Source organism: Leopardus geoffroyi, chromosome B1 (genome assembly GCF_018350155.1).
Source record: "Leopardus geoffroyi isolate Oge1 chromosome B1, O.geoffroyi_Oge1_pat1.0, whole genome shotgun sequence".
Lineage (NCBI taxonomy): Eukaryota > Metazoa > Chordata > Mammalia > Carnivora > Felidae > Leopardus > Leopardus geoffroyi.
The window spans coordinates 122,654,640-122,675,114 of record NC_059327.1 but is presented as its reverse complement, the minus strand read 5'-3'; the positions used below and the strand labels follow the sequence as shown (position 1 = coordinate 122,675,114).

The window sequence follows — 20,475 nt, the reverse complement described above, 5'->3', positions numbered from 1 at the left end:
CCTCTCCCTTTGCGCCCTTAGCCGCCGGGCGCCAGGAGGTCGCACTACCCGGGGACAGACGTGGGACCCCGCGGAGCAGTAGGTCTCCGACTGACTCCCTCACAGCCCCCACGTGCACGACTGGCGCCGGGAGGCGGGGGCCACGGGCGGGGGCGGGGCGAAGGCCACGGGGCGGGGCGCCAGTTGCGCGCGCGGGGCGGGGGCGGGGCGCGCAGCGTGGTCTGGGCCGGCCCGGCGCTCCTTCTGCTTCCGCGCCCAGGCCCCGCAGGCCGAGCTCCTCCCCCGGCTCGGCCTCTGTCCCCTCCCCTGCCCTCTCTCCTCCTCCTCCTCCTCTTCCTCAGTGAGGCGCTCCTCCAGCAGCCAGGCAGCATGGCGGCTGTGGAGACGCGGGTGTGCGAGACGGACGGCTGCAGCAGCGAGGCCAAGCTCCAGTGTCCCACCTGCATCAAGCTGGGCATCCAAGGCTCGTACTTCTGCTCCCAGGTAGACGCCTGCTCTCCCACGGCGCCGCCGCCGCTGGCGGACTTCCTTCCCTCTGTGCCTGCCCTCGCGGCCGGTCGGGACGCGCTCCTCCTCTTCCACCCCCCGGGCGCGCCTGCCGCGCTTCCTCCTACCCCCAGCCGCAGCGCCGCCGCCCCCTCCCGCCTCCGGAGAGCCTGGGCCCCTTCGACGCGGGCGCGGTCTGCAGCGGCCATGTGGGCTGGGGGCGGAAGCGGACTTGTCCCGGGTAGCTCGGAGGTCCTAAGGCGCCGCGTTTAGGGGCGGGTTCCCGCCGCGCATCTCCTGCCGGTGTTGGGGCTACCAGGTGTGCGGGCTACCCGAGACAGGTGGGGACGCCCCGGGGAGGGGGCACGCCCCTCTGGCGTGTCTCCACAGCTCCCGGCAGGACTCTGATCGTGGTCACAGGGGGCTGCGGAGCTGGGTAGTCACTCTGGTCCCGGCGGGATTGGAGGTCGGAAGACACCCACTGGGTTTTGAGGACTGGGTTGCCTGGGGGTGGTGGGGGTCGCAGACAGGAGGAATGTTAGCTCCAGCCCCACCTGTGTCCTTGTGTTTTACTACCGCGCTTTGACACTTAAGCAACTTTGGACGTGGGGATAGAGAGGGGTCTGTAATTCATTCTTTTGCTTTGGCACCCAAAATTATTAATTTAGAAAACCGTAAGTTAGCGTTATGAGTCACCGTTCTCATTTACTGAATTTCCCACTAAGGGAAAAAGTCAGTTCCATTAAGGGTTATGCTTTAAGGCCGTGGTGTATTTAATAAGTTTTGTGCAGTGGAGCAAACCCAGCACTGAATGGGGTCTTGACAGAAACGTGTGCCGGTGTTTATGTTTACTGAAGAGTACTAGTGTTCCGGTTGCATTGGAACAGAGTATTGGCAGGGTAGCAGTGGTAAGGCTCGTAGTTACAGTCCAGATTTGTTGAAGAGAGACACGTGAAAGTTCAGGTTTAAATTAGTAGCGTCCTGTGGGGAGAAGAGCATGAACAAAGAGTCTGAAGGCCTGGGCAGGGCCCTGTCCTTGCCAATTACAGTGCAGTCTTGAACTAGTCAAGTTACCTAACCTTTCTGAGCTCCCACTGTGCAGAGGGAAAGGTGATACTTTCACTTACATATTTCACAAGGTTGTTCTGGAGCTCAAATTATCCAGTAAATGGAAATGTTGGTAAAACGTGAAGCACTTTTTTTGGTTTTAGAGGCTGTCAGTGCAGTGCAACACTGCCATATAAAAAATATCAATGAATGGAATAGAAACAAATATATAAGAACAATAAATACAAGAATATGAATATCTTCAGTATAAACTATGTAAACCTAAAGATGTATGTAAAATAAACAAATCCTTCAGGTCACAGCACTTGTGCATAAGCCATTATGAGAGATCCTAGCTATATTGTATAGGTCATGTTTTTAGATAGGATATGATCCTTGACCTTGTTAATATCATTTGGAAAAAGTTGCACATGAGAAGAGTTGCTCTTTCTAAAAATAGCATTAGGACTACTCAGCATGCTAAACCTGGTATGAGTCCTTTTGTTTCTTAGAAATAATTTTCAAATTCTCATTTGTTGAAGCCTATGTGGGACCTGGATTCAAAACAAAACAAAAACCCAATAATTTGCTTTTGGAAATTATGTACCATCTTTGTGTGGAATAATGTGGTTTTCATTGCGTTTAAGATTAGGTGGCATTTTGTAATGCCAAATGAGTTAATGTGTACACACACTTACCTGTTGAGATTTTAGAAAGGTACTGTGAAACCGTATTCATCCAGCATAGGTGATGTTCTCTTAGGCACGGTATTATTCAGTAGAAAGAACATTGGCTCATTAGGGTTTGTGGAAAAATGCCAACACAGTTATGAAAACATGAAACTAGGGCTTCTCCTTGCCACTTCTCTGATCATCTTCACTAGGAGTGGTCTGTCTTCTGTCTGCTTCTCTGGTCGCCAGCCTGGCTGTCTGGCCAGCTTGTGTGGAAACAAGCTGAGAGCAAGACTACAAGAGGCCATAACAGAAGTAAGCCTTTCTTTTCCAGTTACTTCCTCACATCCCCTTCTTTATTTCCTTTATAATACTTTATACAATCTGTAATTTTCTCATTTATTTTCTTATTTATCTGTTTTTTAATTGGAAGGTGAGTTTCATGAATAAGCTGTCTCGTTCACTGCCCTCTTATTTCTCAACATGATGCTCTGTATGCAGTAGGTGGGCAGTGAGTGTTTGAATCAATCATAAGTGTATCACAGGGCTGCATAGAGAGGCTGCATTTGAATCATGACTTAATCATTTACTAGCCATTTGACTTTGGGCAAATAATATAGCTTCTTTATTTTCTGTTACATCCTTTTAAAATGGGGCCATTAATAGTACAGGGTTCAGTCTTCAGTAAATACTAAGAGTATGTAAAACATTTTGCACATTGGTAAATTTAATCGATGTTAGGTTTTTTTTTTTTTTTTTTTTTAAACGTTTATTTATTTTTGGGACAGAGAGAGATAGAGCATGAACGGGGGAGGGGCAGAGAGAGAGGGAGACACAGAATCTGAAACAGGCTCCAGGCTCTGAGCCATCAGCCCAGAGCCTGACGCGGGGCTCGAACTCACGGACCGCGAGATCGTGACCTGGCTGAAGTCGGACGCTTAACCGACTGCGCCACCCAGGCGCCCCGTTAGGTTTTTTTTAAATATGAAATTTATTGTCCAATTGGTTTCCATACAACACTCAGTGCTCATCCCAAAAGGTGCCCTCCTCAATGCCCATCACCCACTTTCCCCTCCCTCCCACCCCCCATCAACCCTCAGTTTATTCTCAGGTTTTTTTTTTTTTTTTTTTAATGTTTATTTCTGAGAGACAAACAGAGCATGAGTGGGGGAGGGGCAGAGAGAGAGGGAGACACAGAATCCAAAGCAGGCTCCAGGCTCTGAGCTGTCAGCACAGAGCCTGACGCGGGGCTCGAACTTACAGAGTGTGAGATCATGACCTGAGCCGAAGTCGGTTGCTCAACCAACTGAGCCATCCAGGCACCCCTATTTTCAGTTTTTAAGAGTCTCTTGTGGTTTGGCTCCCTCCCTAACTTTTTTTTTTTTTCCCGATGTTAGGTCTTAGTGTTATACTGTGTTTTATGCTTAAGGTAGAAATATTTTTATCTGAGATGCTTAAATTTTTTTTAAGTTATTTATTTTTAGTAATCTCTACACCTAATGTGGGGCTCAAACTTACAACCCTGATATCAAGAGTCACGTGCTCCTCTGACTGAGCCTGCCAGGCACTCCTAAGATGCTTAATTTTTTTCGTCTTAAAATTTTTTTTTAATGTTTATTATTTATTTTTAGATAGAGACAGAGATATATAGAGAGAGACAGAGCAAGAGCAGAGGAGGGGCAGAGAGAGAGGGAAACACAGAATCTGAAGCAGGCTGCAGAATCCAAGCTGTCAGCACAGAGCTCGATGAACTGTGAGATCATGACCTGAGCTGAAGTTGGATGCTTAAGTGACTGAGCCACCCAGGCACCCCTAAGATGCTTAATTTTAAGAAAAGTTTTGGTCCTTTAAATGAGTAAAATCTGTTTTACTTGAAAATCAAGCTTTTCAGGAGTTTCTGATGTTTGATGGTATTTCCTTATAGATGCATGTCCATTTTTATTTAATAGTTTATTTTTTATTTTAATTTTTTTTATGTTTCTTTATTTTGAGGGGGAGAGAGAGAGCACAAGTGGGGAAGGAACAGAGAGAGAGGGAGAGGGAGGGAATCCCAAGCAGGCTGCACAGTGTCACCACAGAGCCCGATGCTGGGCTTAAACCCACAACCCTGTGGAATCATGATATGAGCCGAAATCCAGAGTTGGATGCCTAACCAACTGAGCCACTGAGGCGCCCCAGTAGTTTAGTAGTTTCAATAGTAGTATAGTAGTTTACTTCTACTTCCTAGGAGTCTGTAAGAATATTTTGAAGATGGAGGCTGTGCTTTACTTATTTTCATTTTCTCTACCTTGTACATTGTAGGCACTTAGTTTATTAACTGAAAGAAGAGAGGTTGATGGGCCTGAGAAGGAAAGCAAAGAGCATTCTTGCCCTTAGTGAATATCACCCCAGGGCAGATGCTACCTTGTGTGTAAAGGATCAGCGGAGAAGACATGAGTGATTTCCAATCATTTATAAGATACAATAACTAAAAGATAGTATAGTGTGAGTGGAAAGAGACTGGGTATATAGTCTGACCTAGGGTTAAATCTTTGCTGCTATGTTCTTGGCTAAGTTCTCTCTTAAATTTGTAGTAGAGGGCTAATGGTGTATCCTCTTTATGGAGCTGAGGGGAAGGTGAATAAGAGAGCGTGCAAAGTGCTTAGCACAGTGTTCAGTGAGTGGTGTTATTATGCATATTGCCTCACATCTAATACCCTTACACTTAGTTATGAGGAAGGTTTAAAAATGTTTAGGAAGAAGTATCATTTGTTTATGAAAAATATTTTTTTAATTATGAAAACAATTTTTGAAAAAACGTTTATTTGAGAGAGAAAGAAAGTGTGTGCATAAGTGGGGGAGGAGAGAGAAAGAGAGAGAGAGAGAAAATCTCAAGCAGGCTCTGCAATGCCAGCGTAAAGCCTGACACAGGGCTTGATCTCATGAGCCATGAGATCATGACTTGAGCTGAAATGAAGAGTTGGACATTTAACCGACTGAGACACCCAGGTGCCGTAAAACAATTTTTATTCTCCATAATACCTATCAAAAAGTAAAATTATAAAATAATGTTATTTACAGTAGCACCCAAAGAAATCAAATAACTAGGGAAAATCTAATAAAAGCAATGAAAGATCTCTACACTAAAAAAAGTATGTACCAGTGCTGAGAGAAATTAAAGAAAAGCTAGAAATGGAGGTATATATAGGTATACCTAATTGTATTGTGCTTGCTTTATTGTGCTTTACAGATACTGTGTTTTTTGTTTAAATTGAACGTTTGTGGCAACCCTGTGTCAAGCAAGTTTCTTGGCCCCATTTAGCTTACTTAGTGTCTCTGTCACATTTTAGTAATTCTCAGAATATTTAGAACCTTATCATCATTATTATTTTATTTTAAATTTTTTAGTTTGAGTATAGTTGACATACAATGTTACATTAGTTTCAGGTGTATAACAGTGATTCAACATCTCTGTACCTTTAGGCTGTGCTTACCACAAATATAGCTACCATCTGTCACTATACGGCACTATTACAATATCACTGACTACGTTTCCTGTGCTGTGCCTTTTATTCCCATGCCTTATTCATTCCATGACTGGGAGCCTGTATCTCCCACTCCCCTTCATCCATTTTGCCTTCCCCCCACACATGTGCTCCTGTCTGTTTATGAACATTTTGAACAAAGTCTTGCGGTAGGTTCTTTCAGAGAAGCAGTGGCAAAGTCAGGTGATGAACTGGGTCTCCAGGAAGAAAGTTGAGTAGCTGAGCATCTTGTGAGTTGGAGTTGGAAAGGAAGGAAGGAATTGCCCTTCCAACATACAGCATCTTTGAAATGCAACCCTGTCCTCTGAAATTCTTTCTCCTTTTGTATCAAAGTTCCTGATAATGCAGCGTATTTCTGGAACTCATCTTCATCATTGATGGAGATATTACCATATTGTATTTTATAGGGATTATCTTTACATTCCTCACATTATGTCATACCACCCCTAGATAACTACTGTAAGTTAGGTGATTGTATATAACTATCAGAGCTTCTTATGAAGCTCATCGATCTTATAAAGATCATTGTTGGTTTGCAGACTTTGTGGTGGTCAGTGGGGATCTTTTTTTTTTTTTTTTAAGCTTATTTATTTATTTATTTTGAGAGGGACAGAGAGACAGAGAAGCCCAGGCACGCTCTGCGCTGATAGGACCCACCAGTGTCGGGCTCGAACTCATGAACCATAAGATCATGACTTGAGTCAAAGTCAAGATGCTTAATCGACTGAACCACCCAGATGCCCCAGTGGAGATCTTTTTATTGACATGCTTATATTATAAACAAATGTGTTGGCATTTTGGCATGAGTTATACTTATATTCCAGTAGAACTTATAAAAAGCAAGCCTCTGGGGCGCCTGGGTGGCTCAGTCGGTTAAGTGTCTGACTTTGGCTCCTGTTATGATCTCGCAGCTCGTGGGTTCGAGCCCCATGTCGGCCTCTGTGCTGACAGCTCAGAGCCTGGAGCCTGCTTTGGAGTCTGTGTCTCCCTCTCTCTCTGTCCCTCAATTCACACTCTGTCTCTCTCTCAAAAAATAAATAAACTTTTTTTTTTTTTTTTTTTTTTTTTTTTTTTTTAAGCAGCATTTGGTAGGTAATCAAAAGTGGAACAAGTCTTTAATGAATTTTTTAGAGATTGAAGGGCTGTTGGTAGTAGGTGTGATCTTATATTGTTCATACAGTTTGTGGATAGATGTTTTAGTCGCTTTTTTTCTTTTTTCTTTCTTTTTTTTTTGGTGAGTCTTTTTGACATACAAAAAATTATTTGGCATACAAAATTTTTAGTTTGGTCTTAGTAAAATTGGCAGGGGTGGCATGACAGACACATAAGCACATAGCTAAGCGCATGCTTAGCTCTAGATGTTAGGAGGGAAAAGCAATGGCATGGTAACTCCTGTATTAATTACTGAGGAATTGTCCTTGGTATTAATAGCAAACCCATTTAGTAGATATAATATAGGCAGGCATACTCTGTAAAGCAACTATTGTGAATCTCTGCATATCAAAGATTTAATGTAATGGAGTATAAATATAATTACTACCCTTTCTGCTTGATCATGAACCTCTCCTGACCTCACAGTTTCAACATGAAGCATTTGCTTATTCATGCTTGGGCAGGTAGTACTCGTAGCTCAACAATTACACCTTTTTCTTTTGATTTCTTTGATTAGTATCAGTCTTGTGTGTGGCTTTGAATAAAGAGCAATTCAATACACTCTGTAAGCTGTGTCTTGTCTCAACATGTTTGGCAGCTATAGTTAAACCTGGGAGAGGGACCCTGTAATTCTTCCCCCGAGTTATATATTGCAGTATATCTCTTGTAGCACTCACTATTCACAGTAGCTAAGTTGTGGAAACAACCAGAGTGTCCATGGGTGGGTGAATGGTTAAATAAAACATGGCATATACACATAGTGGAATACTATACAGCCTTAAAAATGAGATTCTGCAATGTGCCATGACATTATATTAACTGATACAAGCCAGTTAACAGACACTACATGATTCCACTTACATGAGGTATCTAAAATAGTCAAATTCATAGAATCAAAGAATATAATGGTAGCTGCCAGGGGCTGGGAGGAGGGAGAAGTGGAAGGTGCTAATCAGGCATTAAGTTTCAGTCACACACACACACGCACACACCCCTCTAGAATAAGCTCTAGAGGTCTGCTATTCAACATTTTACCTACAACAAGGAAAATTAGATTGACACTTAAAAAAAAATTCTCTCCTATTTTTGTCTCCAGTAACTTACCTGTTTTACCATAAAATTCAGTAGGGACTTCTTCCTGATACACTAGAGCTGTGCCATGTCTGTTGGAAAGCATTCTTAAAAACGCTGTTAGCTGGGGTCTGCTAGTGTCCCATTTATCTGGGTCATAGCTCAGGCCTCTAGTGGTTAGGGTAAAAAAGATAAATTGTGACTGTAGCAATTTTCCTTAATAAAGTAAGAGGAGACAGAGACTTCTCCATATTGTAAACCTGTCTGTAATGATTTTCCCTTGATGAAAGGTACAAAAGGGCAACCTTTTATATCACGTTCCGAAGGCTACTTTGTCTTATCCATCAAGCTATGACGTTAAATCACTCAGTTAAATAGGTAAATGTAAGTGCCATTAGACCTGCCTTGGCTTCCCCCTCCCTCCCTCAAATGGGACGTGACTTTTTGGGTGAAGGGATTTATTTTATTCCTGGTTATTTTGCTAATTGGTACTACTGATAGGTTTGATTATTTGAATACTGATAACTTTGCATTGTTCACTACTAAGCAAATGCAGAGAAAAATATAAATGCAGTTATTGTGTGAATAATTTAGTATTGTTTTTGAATTGAGGTTTTATGTACCTTAAAGTCAGGATCTATATATAAGTATTATCTTTTTTTTCTTTGCTAAATTGTTTTCGTTAGATTTTGAGTAGAATTAAAAACTACTGGTAAATCATCCATAGAATCTAAAAAGAAAAAAGACATGGTAAATGCCTAAACACTTAAGTTATTAAAAAGAACATTACTAGTAAAACAAGTAAAACCAGAAGGCTCCGATGCTTTCCTCACACAAGAGGTACTACATATCCTGAATTTTGTGTTTATCATTCATTTGCTTTCCCATATGTTTGATTCCTTAGATAATGCATTGTTTACTTTTGATGTTTTTGAAAATTTTGTAAATGAAATCACTGCTAGTATTCTTGTGCAACTTGCTTTCTTCGTTTAACATTAAGGTCTTAAGATTCATTCGTGTTGTGTGTAGCTCTAGCTCATTCATTTTCATTCTCTATGGTATTCCAGTGAATTCATATATCATAGTTTTATTCATTTCTTTGTTAATGGAAATTTGGGTTGTTCTAAGTTTTTGTTATTGTAAACAGTGCTGCTTTAAATAGTCTTGTACCTAGCTCTTGGTGCCTGTGTGCAAGAGTTTCTCCTGGGTATATACCCAGGAGAAAAATTCTTGAGTCATAGGATACGTATGTGTTTAGCTTTATTTTGATGGTGCCAAATTGTTTTTCAATGCGCTTGTACTTCTACTCCCATCATCCAAAACTTTATATTGTTCTATATCCTAGCTAGGACTTGAAATTAACAGACATTTTGATTTTTGTCAATCTGGTCTTTTGTGTTACTTCTGAATAACAACATGCATTGGGTTATTTGTATGTTTGTAAACCTGAAAAAATTTAACTGTCCTCAGGGACTTAATAGTTACTTGTACAAACAGGAAGTACTTTAAAAAAGACAAGTGATTGAATCATTGTGTTGTGCACATGAAACTAATATTATATGCAAGTATACTTCTCTTAAGAAAAATAACAAGGAGGGGCGCCCGGGTGGCTCAGTTGGTTAAGCATCCATCTCTTTGTTTTGGCTCAGGTCATGATCTCATGGTTCATGGGTTCAAGCCCCACATCGAGCTCTGTGCTGACAGCACGGAGTCTGCTTGGGATTCTGTATCCCTCTTTCTCTGCCCCTCCCCTGCTCACTCTCTGTCACTCTCAAAAATAAATAAATAAACATTAAAAAAAGTTTTTTTTTTTTTAAAAAGAAAGAAAAATAACAAGGAGGTGCTAAGTGAAAGTTAGAGACAAATAATTATTTTTTCCTTTATTATACAATTTTATTAAGTTCCCTAGTTTTTTATTTTGAACAGTTTCAAACCATAGAAAAATTTAAAGATGAATATTATAACTAATTGCAGTATACTCATCACCTAAATTAATGTTGTGCCTTGCTTGCTTTGTGTCTGCTTGTGTGTATATTGCATTTTTGTATGTATTTGTTGAAACATTTGAGAATAAGTCACAGACGACATGACACCACAGCCATTAAATATTCAGCATGCGTTCTCTAACGACAAGGACGTTTTTCTTTCTTAACTACAGTGCCATGATTACATTTAAGAAAATTGACAAGGATTCCCTAATGTCATCTAATAGTCAAGCCTGTTCATATTTCTCAGTTATTTGCTGAGCACGTCTTTAATAGTTGTATGTTTTGCTTTTTGTTATTTTTGGGATCAAAATCCTGTCAAAGCTCACAGATAGCATTTGATTGTCCTCTCAGCCTCTTTTAATTTGGAAGAGTTCTCTCATCTTTATTTCATGATGCTGACTTTTATAGAGACTAGTCAGTTGTCTTATAGAGTGTCACACATTCTTGATTTTTTGATTATTTCCTTATAGTGTCTTTAAGTTGTTCTTTTATCCCCTGTATTTTCCTTAAGCCAGATATTAGGTCCAGAGGCCTAATTGGAATATGTCAAGATTCCCTTGAAAAGACTCCTGGGTGATGCTGTGTGCCTTGTATCACATCAGGAGGCACAGAACATCCGGTTGTCCCACCACTAAACTTGATCTCTTTGTTAAAGTGCTACCAGATCACCACTGTAAACACATTTTTCACTTAGCAATGACTGTGTAATCTGTGGGGTGATCCTCTGGCACTATGAGAATATGCTTTTTTTCAACATGCTTTCTCCTAGTGGTTTTAGTACCCATTAATGATGTTTGTCTGATAATTATTCCAATAGGGGTTGCAAATGGTGATTCCCCTCCCCACTGCATTCTGGCATTTAATAGCTGATTTTTTTTTCTTGTAAGGAAGAGTTTATCTTTATCAACTGGCTAATAAATTATGTTCCACCTAAAAACGTACTATAATATTCCTACTAAAAAGACATGTAACGGTAATGCATCGCTCACTTTAAACGGTCACAAATGTTTGTTGGAGTTTTCACATTTTTCAGTATAGGGACCTTTGAATTTTTTTTCCCCTTCATTAAGCATTAAAATAAGTTACAGTCCTTACTCTTTTTGATGTTCAAATTGTCTCAGATTCAGTCAGTGGTACCACTTTCAAAGTGACTTCTGTATCTTTTTGACCTTCCTTCATTAGTCTCTGATTGCTTCCTGGCTTTCTGCTACAAGACAAATCAGATTTACCTTGTAATTTCCCTATCCCAGACATAGAATCAGTCCTGTCTCTAAGGAGCTCTTGTTTTTGGTAGGAATGTCTTTAGAAATCCAGATCTGGGTGCTTTAAGTATGTTTCATGCTCCTGGAGGGTCCTTGTCTCTAGGAAAAGGAGTAGTAAGATCTTCAGGAAATTTTGCTGATGACCGTATGAGGGACATAAATAAAACCTCTACAGGGCAGTTTTTCTAAAGGAGTACACTAAATAGGTGAAAAAATGCTATAGGTAAGGACAGGTCCTAGAAGACCTCCTGAAGGAGGTGAGTTAACTGGATTTTGATAAATTACAAAAATAAGTGAAAGTGAAAAAGTGAATCAGAAGGTGTGCGTTAGGGTGTAGGAGAGGACATTCTTTCCAGGGGAAGGATGAACTTATGGAAGTAGAGATGCAAGCTGAGAAGGTGTTGTGTCATAGCAAATAGAGTAGCTTTACTGTAGTGAAGAGTAGGAGTAGTTAGTAGGGACAGAGACCTTGCTGTTCCCTTAAGTATATTTTTTGAAAATGTAAATATCTCCTTTTGGTTTTCATTGTAAAAAGCAGTACATGATCTTTGCATAAATTTAATAGAAGCATGTAAAGTAAAAAGTCCATCATGATGATACTAGAAGAATGTTAACACTCTGGTTAATTATCTTTCCAGACTTTTATATTTGTATTGCATAGAAGTTAAGAGCATAGATAGTACCTCAAGAGGGCCTGCATTTAAAACCTGGCTTTATGTTTTTTGGACATGTTAATTAATCTGTCTGTGTCTCAGTTTTCTCATCTGTAAAATGGGATGATAATTACCTACCTCTTAGAGTTGTAGGATTAACAGCATTGATACATGGTAAGTGTCTAAATCTGTGCTTGGCATATAGTACATGCTCAAATGTTAGCTGTTTTTATTTTTTCAAAACAAAAATGAGGTCATTGCTCTTACATAGAGCTATTCAGTTTTAGAATTTAACCCCTTTTTTTTTTTTTTTTCCGTAAATTTATTCTGAAAGAGAGCGTGCATGAGTCAAGGGGAGGGACAGAGAGAGAGGGAGAGAGAATCCCAAACAGGGATTCTGACATGGGGCTTGATGGTATGAACCATGAGATCATGACCTGAGCTGAAATCAAGAGTCGGTCTTAACTGACTGAGCCACCCAGGTGCCCCTTAACTTTTTTTAAAGTTATGTCTTTTTTTTCTTATTGTAAAAAAACCCACAAACGACCACTGTCACCATTTTTAAGTGTACAATTTTGGTAGTGTTAAGTATATCTACTACATTGTTGTTGCGCAGATCTCCAGAAATGTTTCATTTTGCAGAACTGAAACCCATTAAATAACAACTCTCCTTTACTCCCTTCTTCTAGCGTAGCTAACCACCATTGTGCTTTCTTTATACATGAATTTGAATATTTTAGATACTTCATACAAGTGGAATCACATAGTATTTGTCCTTTTGTGACTGGCTTATTTCACTTAACATAGTGTCCTTAAGGTTCATCCCTGGTGTAGCAAGTGACAGGATTTACTTCCTTTTTATGGCTGCAGAGTGTTCCATTGTGTGTATGTACCACATTTTGTTTGTCTGTTCATCCTTTGGTAGACATTTGGGTTGCTCCCATCTCTTGGCTATTGAGAACAGTGCTGCTGATGAATGTGCTGTCCAAATGTCTCTTTGACCCTGCTTTCAATTCTTTTGGATATATATTCCGAAGAGGGATTGCTGGATCTTTAACTAGTTATATGTTCATTTTTTGAGGAACCATCATACTGTTTTCTATAGCAGCTACATTATCTCAGTATGGTTTACATAGTAGTTTACAGTTCCACCAACAGTACACAAACATCCCAGCTTCTCCAAATCCCTGCCAGTATTTTCAGGTTTTTTTGATAGTAGCTTATCCTAGTGGGTGTGAGATGATATGTCATTGGGTTTTGATTTATATTTCTCTGATGACTAGTGATATTGAGCATCTTTTCAGATGCTTATTGGCCTTTTTATTTATTTTTTAAAAATCATTGTTGGAGAAATGTCTGTTGAAGTCCTTTGCCCATTTTTTAAATCAGGTTATGTGATTTTTTTCTAGTTGGGTTGTAGGAGTCTTTGTATATTCTGGATATTCACCCCTTATCAGATACGTGATTTGCATATCTTTTTTACCATTCCATAGGTTGCCTCTTCACCTTTGATTATGTCCTTTGATGAGCAAAAGTCTTAATGTTTGATGTAGTCCCACTTTATTTTTGCTTGTGTTGCCTTTTCTTTTTGGTGTCACATGCAAGAAATCATTGTATCTAATGTCATGAAGCTTTTCCCCTGAGTTTTATGGTTTTGGGCCTTATGTTTACTTCTTTAACCAATTTTGAGTTAATTTTTATATATGGTGTAAGATAAGGGTCCAACTTCATCTTTTGCATGTGGATCTCTAGTTTTCCTAACACCATTTATTGAAGGGACTGTCCTTTCCGTATTGAGTGGTGTTGGTACTCTAATAAGGTCATTTAACTATATATCTGGGGGTTTATTTCTGGACTCCATTCTATTCCAGTTGTCTCTATATTTGTCTTAATGGCAGTATCATACTGTTTTGATTATTGTAGCTTTGTAGTATGCTGTATGTATGTAGTATGTAGTATGACACTTTGTAGAAGTGTCAGTCTTCTGAGTTGGTTCTTTTTAAAACTAATTGTTTTGGTTGTTTGGGATCCCTTTAGATTCCATATGAATGTTAGGATGACTCTTCATTTCTGCAAAATAAGTTTTTGAGATTTTAATAGTGATTTTGTTGAATCTGTAGATTGCTTTGGGTAGTACTGACATCTTAACAGTATTAAGTCTTTCAATCCATAAACAGGACTGCTTTCCATTTGTATATGCCTTTAATTTCAGCACTGTTTTGTAATTTTCTGTGTATAAGTCCCTTGCCTTGTTAGATTTATTTCTAGGTGTTTTATTCTTTTTGATGTTATAAATGGAATTGTTAATTTCCTTTTCAGATTATTCACTGTTAGTATATAGAAACATTGTTGCATGTTGATTTTGTATCCTTCAACTTTACTGATTTTGTGTATTAGTTCTAATAGTTTTTCACTTTAGAATCTTTAAGAAGTTTTCTACATATAAGATTATGTCATCTGTGAACTAAGATAATTTTGCTTTTCCTTTCTAGTTGGAAGCCCTTTATTTCTCTTTCTTGCTTAATTGCTCTGGCTAAGAATTCCAATACTGTGTTGAATAGCAGTGGTGAGAGTGGGCATCCTTGAGTTATTTCTGGTCTTAGAGGAAAAGCTTTCACTCTTTTTCCATTGACTGTGATGTTAGCTGTTGGCTTTTATTATGTTGAGGTAGTTTCTTCTGTTCCTAACTTAAGTTTTTTTATCATTGAAAGCGTGTTGACTCTTGTCAAATGTTTTTCCTGCATCAATTGATAATTACTTTGATTTTTGTCCTTCATTCTGTTAATGTAGTGTTGAATTTTATATACTGATCAGTTGACTGTGTGTGTGTTGAACCATCCTTGCATTCCAGGAACCCATGTCATCATGGTGTATAATTTTTTAAATGTGTTGTTGGATTTGGTTTGCTAATGTTTTGTTGAGGATTTTTGCATCAATATATTTTTTATTTTTATTTTTTTTAATGTTTTTTATTTATTTTTGAGAGAGACAGAGACAGAATGTGAGTAGGTTGGGGGCAGAGAGAGAGGGAGACACAGAATCGGAAGCAGGCTCCAGGCTCTGAGCTGTCAGCGCAGAGCCCGACGTGGGGCTTGAACTCAGGAGTCGTGAGATCGTGACCTGAGCCGAAGTCGGACGCTCAACCAATTGAGCCACCCAGGCGCCCCTGCATCATTATTAATCAGGGATATTGGTTTGTAGATTTGTTGTGGTGTCTTTTGTCTGGCTTTGGTATCAGGATATCACTGGCTTTGTAGAATGAACGCACTGAGAATTTACCCTCTTTATTGTTAGTTGAGTTTTCTCTCTTTTTTTCTAAGTAGCTATGGGTTTGTCAATTTTGTTGATCTTTTAAAAAATATTCCACTCTTAGATGTGTTCATTCTTACCCCCCACCATTGTTTTTTTATCTTTTATTAATCTGTTGTAATCTTTATCATTTCCTTTCTTCTGCTAGCTTTAGATTAGGTATGTTCTTTTTTAAAGTTCCCTGAGGTGTAAAGTTAGTGTTATTAATTTGAGATCTTTTTTCCTTTTTAATGTATGAATTTATAGCTATAAACTTCACTTATCCTGCATCCCATAAATTTTGGTATGTTGTGTTTTGTTCTCATTTGTCTCAAGGTATTTGGTAATTTTCTTTGTGTCATTCTCTTTGACCCATTGATTGTTTAAGAGCACATTGTTTAGGGGTGCCTGGATGGTTCAGTTGGTTGAGTGTCCAACTTTGGCTCAGGTCATGATCCTGCGGTTTGAGGGTTCCGCCCACATTGGGCTAGCTGCTCTCAGCGTGGAGTCTGCTTTGGATGCTCTGTCTCCCTCTCTTTCTGCCCCTCCCCCACTCATGCTCTGTCTCTCAAAATTAAAAACATTAAAAAAGGAGAGTACATTGTTTAATTTCCACACATTTGTGGATTTTTCCAGTTTTCCTTCTAATTTACTTTTTTTTTTAACACTAAAACATTGTAGAATTCTTTGTATGCTTGTAAGTAAGGTTATTTCCATTACTTTTAATAATGATGTAGGATTTATTTGCATGGTTGAATCAGAATTTAAACCATATTATATTGATGGATATCTAAACTCTCTTTAGCTTTTCACAATTATAAACAATACTGCAGTGAGCCTTAAATTGCATGTTTGCTTGTTTGTCAGGTTATTTTCCTTGGCTAAATTTTTGGAAGTGGATATTATGATGAGCACTGAGTAGTGTATAGAATTGTTGCATCAGTATGTTGTTCACCTGAAACTAATATAACTGTATATCAATTATACTTAAATATATAAATTTTTTGGAGGGAAGTGGAATTACCGGCTCAAATGGTATTTTTCTGTGTGGGAATATATATTTATATGTGTTGTATATTTATATACATGTTATATTTGATACATGGAGCCTTGTTGGTATCAGTTGATCATTCAAGACTCATTAACACTGAATGGTGTGTCTGTTTACTCAGACCCTTATCAACATGAATTGATTTTAGTTTTGAGAGGGCAGAAAAGAACAAGATAATATAGGTTCTTAAGGAGGCAGGAGTAGGTAGGTGTTCACATTAGGAAAACCATTTAATGTTAATTCTAGCAACTACTTGTAGGATGGTTTGTGGTTTGGAATAAGAAAAGATTGGAGAGAGGAGAGGGTTCTGGTAAGGATACCATTTGGGAAGCTGTTTTGGTAATTTGACATGTCAGTAGAGCCTAAAATAGGGTGGGGATATTGGGATTAACTAGATAAGAATAAAATAGGAATAGCAGTGAAATGAAAACACAGGTCTCTTAATTCTGTTGGTACTTTATTGCTCTCCAGTGATTCACAATCCTGGAAATAAATAAGAATCCCCTATGTAGCCTGTCCTCAGAAAAGAAAAGCTTTCCAGTAGCCAGGATTAAGAACCATACTCTCTCATAGCAGCTCCTAAAACTGGTAGACCTTTGCTGGTGCTAAAGAAAAAATACGTTCTCTTGGGGTGAAAACTAAAGGTTTACACAACTAGTTATAAGAGGTAATCAATACACAGTGCTTTGGTGCTGTTAAATAGGTGGAGACTAAAGCAGTGAGACAAAGTGCTCTCAAACAAGCACCAAATAAGTACAGGTGACCTGTTAGGCTTGGCGGTGGGGTGGGGTGTGGTGGACATTTATATGGGGAAGGTAGCATTTGAAATAGACCTGAAGGGATAGGTAAGGCTTCTGAGAACTCAGATGTAAAGGTGCCAGGAGCACATAGGCCAGGTTGTGCAAAGGAAAGGGAAGTGTGTTTGGGGAACTTTAAGTCTAGTTTTAGTTAGGTCATTGGTACATTTCTCAGAGATGAGCAGGGAAAGATTGCCAACTTAAGCATTAAGAGGTTGATTTTTTAGGAAATGGGCAGTCACTCGGGGCTTTGGGTGGTCCTTGGCTGATAATGAATGGGAGAAGAGAAAGAGGGAGATTGTGGTTTAGGGAAGGAACACTGTTCAGTCATCAAGAGTTACTAGGAGATGTGAGAATGTTTTTGACGTCCTCAGTGATTTTTGAAGGTCATGACCAGGTTGCTTCATGGCCTCAGCAAGTAAGGGGAAGGTGGGTGCACTTATACAGGTGAGAGGTGTTTCTTAGGAATATTTTCTTGAATCTTCAGGTATCTTGAAATACAAGCCTTTAGCTAATTAAGCTGTTTCATGAGATAGTTCCCCAGTTTATTTAATGAGAATAATCCTATTAGTCCTCTTATTAAAAAATTGGGATTTGATGTAAGTTTCATGAACTAAATATAAAGCACTCTGAAATCCTTTGAGGAAAGTAGAAGGCTATTTGGTGGAGAGCTACTTTTCAGTGAATGTGTGAAATTTCAAAATGTTAGTTGATGATGGCTACATTGAAAATACAGTTGGGAGAAAAATCGATGTGGGACAGAGTTGATCTCCAGTGCATCATAAGCTTCTTTAGAATACCAAGTAGTCTGAAAAATGTAAAATGTGTTGTGTTTTTCCAGGAGTATGTTCTTGTTGTAAGTGTTCTCTGCTGAAGCAGAGTCAAGCATGATTATTTTTAAATCTTGGTAATTACTGCATAGCTTGTGACTTTTTAAAACAGATATGAAAAAATAATTTTCCATGAATGCTTAAGGGGTATTTTAAATGTTGATCTTTATATATTATTTTGGGTTGTTTTACTTTGCCCACCATGAAGTGAGGATGGAGAAGGATTTTGAAATATGATCCCTTGAAAAAATTTATGCTGCTTTTAGTTTATTCAAAGTTTACCTCAGAATCAAATCAGTGGTACAGATCACAGTGGAATAGATTATTAAGTGAATTGTAGAGGCAGTTAGAAATGTCAGTTCCCACTGAGGGACAGATGGTATTTAAAATCAGTTATTATTATCTTCTGTACTCTTGAAGAAAGGTAAGGTTTGAATGGAGCAGAGGAGGGCATCTGATTATTTAAGCTTAATTGCTTTGAAAGATACATTTAGAGTTGGGCACAGGTGGGAGTGGCACCAGCTCCCTGCTCCTGTCTCAGAGAGCTCTTTTTTTTTTTTTTTTTTAATGTTTATTTAGAGAGAGAGAGAGAGAGAGAGAGTGCGTGCGCATGTGCGAGTGGTGGGAGGGGCAGAGAGAGGATCCCAAGCAGGCTTTGTGAGGTCAGTGCCAGGTCCGACGAGGGTCTCAAACTCATGAACCTCGAGATCATGACCTGAGTGGAAATTAAGTCGGTTGCTTAACCAACTGAGCCACTCAGGTGCCCCATCTTATTTCCCCTTTACTGAGCTGTCGCTTCTTCAGAGCCCTGCCCTGTGAAATTTGTAGCTGCATAGAAAGAGTGGACCTTGGAACCTGAAAGCCCTACAGCTGTTTGAGCTGGTTCAAGTTATTTAACCCTTTCCTGTTTTAGTTTCCCCATCTGTAAAATGGGAATCTTAATATCCGATTCCTAGGATAAGTGTGAGGTCTGAGTGAGATAACGCATGTAAGGTGCCTGCCACACACACAAAAAAGGCTCTCAACAAATGGTAGTTCCAATCGACAAATGTTGACTGGAGGCTACACAGGCCTTTATCTCTAATGGACAGTGATCCTCCTAACTCAGCTTGACAGAAACCTTCCTCTATAGATTTTTGCCACCTGGTCCTTTCTATTCATTAAGATGGCAGGAATTTGTATTTTTGAGACAAGACTCTGAAGCAGAGAAGTTATGACAGCTTCCCTATTACCTGTTGACCAGTAATAATAAGGGTTGGTATTAATATTGAAATGGTAGTTAGACAGGAAAGGGAAGACAGGGCAGCAAGAAAACCCTGAATTAAGAAATACCAACAATACATACTGAGAGACTTAAAATGCCCACAACTTTGCAAAACAACTACTGTGAAGTTGTATTGTGCAGTATAAAAAGGAATAATCTACCATAGTCAGCTAGTTTATTTCAGGGAGTTAGAAATCATGAAATAATAGGAAAAGCTATTAATATAGTAATACATCAAATCATTACATCAAATACAAAAAATTGCTTCTATGGATGCCGAAAATGAATTTCATAGGTTTCAGCATGAGTCTCTAATATTTTTAGAGTAGAAATAGAAAAATTATTTCCTGAATGTGAGAAAAAGTGTAAGAGTCCTCCAATTCTTTTCTTCCTTTTCAAAATTGTTTGAGCAATTCTAGTTTGTTTGCATTTTTGTATAAATTTTAGAATTGTACTTTTTTATATCTAAAAGAAAAATCCTGATTGGAATTGCTTAAAACTTATAAGTGAATTTGGGGAGAATTGACATCTTTCAGATGTTGAGTTTTCCACTCTGTGCATACAAGATACCTCTCTACTTATTTAGGTCATATTTGATCTCTTATTATTAACTAGTTTTCAGCCTATAGCTGCTGTTCACGTTTTGTTACTTTTATATTATTTAATTTTGGGAGGAGTGGTTTTTAATGGTATTGCTCTTGTGTCATTTTCCAGTTATATACTGCCAGTATATAGAAATACAGTGGGTTTTTGTGTGTTGACTCTGTATTTGTAACCCTGATATTTTAGTTCTGGGAGTTTTTTCCTTTGTATTTCTAATTTTTTTTATTTATTTGTATTTTTTTTTATTTGAGAGAGAAAGAGCCTGAGCGGGGGGAGAGGGGCAGAAGGAGAGAGGAGAGGAGCAGGGGGGGGGGGGAGAGAGAGAGAGAGAGAGAGAGAGAGAGAGAGAGAAAGAGAGAGAAAGAGAGAGAAAGAAAATCTTAAGCAGGCTTCATGCTTAGTGTTGAGCCAAAATCAAGAGCTGGACGCTCAACCAACTGAGCCACCCAGGTGCTGCTGTATTTTTATATAGATAATTATGTCATCTTTGAAAGAGGATCCTTCCTCCCCTCCTTCCTTCCTCTCTCTCCCTCCCTCTCTCTCCCTCTTTCTCCCTCCCTCTCCCTCTCCCTCTCCCTCTCCCTCCCTCTTCCTGCCTTCCCTGTCTGTATGCCTTTTATATTTATTTTTCGTGCCTTGTTGAATTTAAAAAAAATTTTTTTTTAATGTTTATTTTTGAAGGATAGAGAGACAGAGTGTGAGTGGGGAGGGGCAGAGAGAGAGAGGGAGACACAGGATCGGAAGGAGGCTCCAGGCTCTGAGCTGTCAGCACAGAGCCCGATGCGGGG

General features: G+C 39.2%; 1 protein-coding gene across 1 annotated transcript in view; it reads left to right on the top strand.

Moving 5' to 3' along the window:
• The first annotated feature begins 219 nt into the window (after positions 1 to 219).
• Positions 220 to 20,475, top strand: part of METAP1 (methionyl aminopeptidase 1) — a 59,805-nt gene continuing 39,549 nt past the window's right edge. Inside the window, exon 1 of the mRNA XM_045472152.1 lies at positions 220 to 483. Within this exon, the coding sequence (XP_045328108.1) occupies positions 370 to 483 (114 nt within the window). The 5' untranslated portion in view covers positions 220 to 369. The remainder of the gene's footprint in view (positions 484 to 20,475) is intronic.